The 6149-nt window shown below is 35.5% G+C and overlaps 1 protein-coding gene across 1 annotated transcript; it reads right to left on the reverse strand.

Moving 5' to 3' along the window:
* Window positions 1-1991: 1991 nt before the first annotated feature.
* LOC147519656 (uncharacterized) lies at window positions 1992-3635 on the reverse strand. Its single transcript, XM_086591222.1, has one exon. The coding sequence runs from the start codon at window positions 3606-3608 to the stop codon at window positions 2352-2354; it is 1257 nt and encodes a 418-aa protein (XP_086447348.1). The 5' UTR covers window positions 3609-3635; the 3' UTR covers window positions 1992-2351.
* Between the last annotated feature and the right edge of the window lie 2514 nt (window positions 3636-6149).

Genomic DNA, 6149 nt, shown 5'->3' on the forward strand with positions numbered 1-6149 from the left:
ACAGAATAAAAGATTCCGTCCGAAGTTCACAACTCAGTGGTAGCCCCCTCTCCCTCCCCCGACGCCACCAACACCACACCATTCATTTTCTCACCCTAAGTACAAACAAGAAACAGAAGCTGTAATTGGACAGTGATCCATAATCACATATAGAACAAGGCTCCCTTATAGCCTTATTTTCCTATCACAAACAGAAGCTGAATAACATAGGACAGTCCAACCATGGCTGGTTGATGCCGCACTCTGGATCTGGGACCATATCCTAGTTACAGGCTATTGCTGAGATAGGAAAATACAAAAAAAATACTTAGTAGTTCATACTCGGAGGAGATGATGATGTCATCATTGCTAGGATCCCCCATCACTCTTTTGGAACAACTGGTTTATTCTCATTGATTACGGTGATCAGATCGATGGACTAGTCACTGGGTGAACAAGCTCAATAATGATCAAACCAAAAAGGCCCCTAGACATCTTTTGTTGGTTAAGAGTAATTCCATTTGCGGATTGTTCAAGAAAAAAAAAGTAAAAAGGAAAAAAGAAAATTGTGAGGACTTGGGCAAGCCTGCAGATGAGAGGTGAATGCTAAAGATTAAAACCTCCACCTGCCACTGTTTCCTACTATTTCAGATCCTAATAAACCAGCAAAGGAATCATGTGCAACTTAAATGCTGTCTTATGACGACTAAAAACAAATGCAAACGAGGTCCATTTTAGGGTTTTAATAGATTAGGGCACATGGCCCTTCATATCTACTTCATGCTATTCTTTTCAGATGTTTTTTGTGCGAGTCAGTGTCCTGGATTGGCGATGTGCAAAAATCTCCAATCTTGGAAACTAGCGTCATAGCATGTCTTCTTAGAATAAACGTACAAGCAAGAACATAAACAGACTAAATATAGATATAAGACTTTACACAGACAAAAAATAAATTTTTTAGAAGGCTTAAGAGGTGACTCCTGAAATCAAATAACAGGATAACACACTTCCTAAAGCTAACATACACGGATAGATTGATCAACAGTCAAAAAGTAAACATACCACTGTATATGAGCTGAAATAAGACAGACTGCTTGCAGGATTATTTCTTGGAGCACATCAACAAGCAAGAGACAGATAAAGAGAATTGTGGAGAAGGTAACAGAAAAAGAGAGATAAAAACATTAATAAGTTTGGATTCAAGATTAACTATTTCACCTCATAAGGCACCTAGGCAAATATATACACGAAGGGACAGCAGTTCAATTTTCAAACTATTTCCACGGACGCAATTACTGTGGAGCAGCAAAATTAATTAGTGATATATACCTCAGTAATCCAAGGAAAAATTAAAATACTATCCTCTGAGTATGTTGTTAAGGCACAAAATAAACACAGCCAAACTAACTGTATACGCTTAGAAAGAGCAGAGCATAAGAATACACTTCACAGCCATATCGCTAAAGATTTATAACTCAATACCTCCACAGAAAACAGTACTAACTAAATTGGAGCAGAGAGAATAAACTCGACATGTTAAAGGAACTCCAAGGATGTCAAAACATGACTGAGCAGAACTGACTCAGCAAGAACTGCCACATGACACAATGTATTGTTCATGTTGTGCACCCACCAAATAGTCTATATCCATTTCCTATCTGGAACTTTCTAAGCAATTCAACCTAGTCGATAGTCCAAACTCCAAACACAGATATAGTCTTATTTCTTCTTCTCTACGAGACCCTTTCTACAATCATTAACATAGGGATTCCAAGTACATTTAGCTTTATTTGTTTTCTACAATAAGCATTTAACCAAACAAATAGTTCATAAGTCATAACATATCCACATTCCAAGTACAAGAAGTCACTAACATTTGAAGTCACACTGTACAAAAATGTTAAATAAAATTTGAAAGAAAATTAAGTAGTTCACCAGAAGTTGTAAAACAAGAGTCACCAGTCCACTGCATACATAAGGAACAATTGTTGATTCAAACACAAAGTAAGATATCAAATAAGAAAAGTGTAATATTTAAATGATGATAATCTGAATATTTAATAAAATATGAGTACATACAACTAAAAAAAATTCTCATTTTTGGGAGAGGCACTGGAAGGAAAGAAAAAGTGAATTGAATCGACATACATTACTTAAGGTAGAACAAAAAAAAATTCCAACACCAACAGCATGAGACGAAGCATTGTTTTTCACCTTCATTCCTAGTTTCTGACGAATACTATTTCCATTCTCCCTTCTTTCTTCACATGCTCCCTTCACAATAATGTTGCAGTCGATGAATTGTCAACTTCTGCGCACATTCTATATCTTTCTACTAATTCATTTGGAATCAGTGCATCAAGTGGATGTAATCATAAGAAGTCATCTTCCTCATCACTATCCCAAAATAAATCATCCTCCAAAAGAGACGATTTAGATTTTGTAACATGACTATCTGTATCCTCTTTGCCAAATTTACCTCTAATCCGTTTCATTTCTTCCCCTTCAGAAAATGCTGAAATTTTGACGTGTGAATTGGTGCCTACAAGTTCATCCACAACCTGGTCCAAATCACTCTCATAATCACTATCTTCATCAAATTCTGTAAAAGAAAACAAACCACCGTCATTATCCATATGTGAAAACTCATCTCTTTCAGTCCTTGCTGAAAATAGCTCCTCCTCCCCAATCTCCCCATTCTCAACCCGAAGCCAAGGAACCCATAAATCCGCATTCCTACCCAATGCTCTATCCGAATCCCCAACAACAACCGTTTGCAAATTTGATTCCCTAGCACTTCTAAGCATATCCGAAAAATCTGAATCATCTGTTACTAAAAACATCCAATCAATCCCTCTACTCATAGAATGCTGCATTTGTCTCTTAAGTGCCCTATCAGCAGATTGAGGTTTATCCTCAACCATTTTAACAAAAACCCCAGCCCGTCTAAGCTCCGACGCAAGACCATACCCAACTTTAGGAGAAAGCAAATTCCTTGCCCCTTCTTCATATTTAGTATTCCCACTTATAAACCTCTCCTTATACTTCTGTCTTTTCTTTCCTTTCAAAGACCTCATTCTACTCAACTTCTTCTCTCTTTCTCTCTCATGAAGTTGTTTAAAATGCTTCTTTAAATCAAGATTAGTCCTACATTTCCTACCACATACATTACAAACATAAGGTTCAGAAGGAGTTATCATACCTTTCCTTTCAAGAATGTCTACTTGTTTTCTCTGGGATCTTTCTTCACGTACCCATTGAGGTAAATGAATGAAGGCATGGCGATTTGCATAAGCTGAAATATCAACAACATGACCAAAGCATTGAGCAAGTTGTATTAAAGCCATGGCTGCTTGATAAGGTGGACCACGTGGTGGTTTATTATCAAGGTCCCATAAAACTACCACTCTTTTAGGCTTTGCTGAATAAATGCCTTGTCTGTTTCTAACCATGTCTATATCTGTCACTGCAGCATGTTTTGATGCACAGCAAGTTATGGTGTGTAAACGTTTGGTGGTTTTAAAGTCGGGTTTTAGAGAATTGACTGTGGGAGAGAAGAAAGGAGATGGTGATTTGAGATGAAGTAGAAGGTCTGGTGGAGTTGGAGATGGAGTGAAAAGAGTATGCATCTGTTTTTGTGGTGAAGAAGAGAGTGTACTTTGCTTGTGAGTTGAAGGATAGATGAACACACGTGAGGTTCACGTGTGTGATACTTCGTGGGGTCCATGGGCTTACCCATTCCATAGGCCCAATAGAAGTCTTGGGCTTTTTGTGATGAAATCGATCATAAACGATGCTTTGACTTGCCTGTTCAGTCCGTCCTCAATTCAAATGCTAAATCGGAAGTTTGACTTGTTTGAACAGATTCTTCCAAGGCTAAGTCCAATCGTGAATCGTGATCTCATGGTGCTTCAAAACACCAATCTGTTAACGCTATCGCTATTAATTTATCTATTTATAGTGCGAGTTTTAGCGGAATAGCGTATACACACTACTCTAAAAGATGGGTATAATATATTTTGTTGGCATGCCACTACAAATAGTGGGTAGAAAGTGTTTGCACGCCACTAGGAGTAGTGTTTGGTAATACTTGCTTGATTTGAGCTACACGCCAGAGACGGCTAGAAATTCGAATATTTTCTTCACGCCTTTGGCACTGTCAGATGGTTTAGAAATCATTGGGTGTGACTTACACTATTCCTGTTCTATTGTGCTATAGTGAGATATCACACAAAACCATTGGACTTAGCCTAAGAGGCGCTACAATTGGTAATATTTATTGGGGTCTGTCAGATTTGCATCCAATCCGTCTATATATTTCACTACGCGACATATATTTTTTCCTCAACATATATTTTTTTCACACCTCAAAATGTTTTCGAGAACGATAGTCTTTATTTTTGTCGATAATTGAAAACGATAGTGTGTCTTGGGTTTGACACGATGTAGTCTCGAGCAAAATCAGTGTGGTACGAAGTACTCTACGTGATGAGAAAACCACAGCCAGCATCAAGTCTGATTCAAACCTACCATGTCAACTTTACATGGTCAGACCAAGCTAGCAGCCTTGAAACCACATCAAATTCGTCTATTAGATTTTTTATTTTTTGGTGAAGAATTCGTCTAATAGATATAAATACAAATCCTGCGCTTAATAATGAGTTGACAGTGATAATTCAAAGTTTTTTATTTATTTATCAAAAGATACCATTTCATATTTCATCAATTCCAGCTTGGTCAGAGAATTGATCAAAACGGAATACAATTCATATAAAGTGCATTTGTTTACGTGATCGATTAGTTTATACTTGGTCGCAGACTCACAAACTCCATTACCTGATAACTAAAATATTGCATCTAATGAAAAAATTGAGTAATAATTAAAAACATTCAAGAAATTTAAAGGTTGCATTCAAGTGTATTGAACTACTGTTACATTTAAATTTAAATGTTTTTCCATGTCATTGAGAATGATATTAGCAACCTAGCAATCTAGCATGCATATATAGTATTTTTCTTTCTTTTTTTCCAATAAAGCACTAGATTTTGGACCTGGGCATATGTCCAGGACCTATTAAATATTTTGTGTGTTAAAAAGGATTTACAAAATGTCTCACACAAATTTTCGAATCAGAATATATTTTTTTTAAAAATAAACCGAAATACGTTAATGAGCAGCGATTATGGTGGTATGCATAAGTACTTGGAAATTAAGAGATCAAATTGAGATAACCTCTTCACTTTGTGGTTTAAGATATAAATCTGTAATTTTTAAATAGAATTATCTTAAACTCGATCTAGTTTGTATAATAATTTTCTTAGATTTATGATGATTTAGCGGCAAATTTTCGAATCAAAATATATTTTTATTTAAAATAAACCGAAATACGTTAATGAGCAACGATTATGGTACATAAGTACTTGGAAACTAAGAGATCAAATTGAGATAGCCTCTTCATTTTGTGGTTTAGGATATTAATCTGTAATTTTCAAATAGAATTATCTTAAACTCGATCTAGCTTGTATAATAGTTTTATTAGTATAGATTTAGTGGTAAATCATCACCGCTCGGCTTACGTACTAATGTGTACAAATCACTAAGACAAATTGATTGTTTTCATATCCTCAAAGAATACACTACTCCCACTTGAAAAGATTTATCATATGAACGTGTCCTACGAACGGGTGTCGTTATATTAAATTATTCTAAAAAATATTAACAACTATGTATAGTTATGAGATATGAAAATTATATTAATTATTAATTTAAATTTCTTGCACCACTCTTTATAAGAAGGAAGCATCAAACCTTGATAAAACTCATCGATTTCTTTTTATTGTTAGGTTTAACAATAGAAGTTTGATTGAAGTTTTGTGAGAATGCCCAATGTGGCGAAGATAATATTAAAGCTACTTGAATAACAAGGCATTCTCAATCACAATAAAAGAATTATGATAAACACTATTTATAAAACTATCACTACAACAAAAAGGGTTTGTTGCAACGCACTCTTTTGCCACGCCTAAAATTTGTTGCAACAAGTCATATTTTACAACACTGTGTGGCGTTGCTAAAGGTCATCCGTCTTAATAGAATTTTCATTTTGGGAAATACCTATAGCAACGCCTTAAGCGTTGCAAAAGTGTTCGCTTAAATTTATGAAAAATAA

Source organism: Coptis chinensis, chromosome 2 (assembly GCF_015680905.1).
Source record: "Coptis chinensis isolate HL-2020 chromosome 2, ASM1568090v1, whole genome shotgun sequence".
In the NCBI taxonomy this organism is placed as follows: domain Eukaryota; kingdom Viridiplantae; phylum Streptophyta; class Magnoliopsida; order Ranunculales; family Ranunculaceae; genus Coptis; species Coptis chinensis.

Bases quoted from the DNA above. Each gene is read 5' to 3' on its own strand.
- LOC147519656 (XM_086591222.1), bottom strand. From the start codon at position 3,608: ATGCATACTCTTTTCACTCCATCTCCAACTCCACCAGACCTTCTACTT.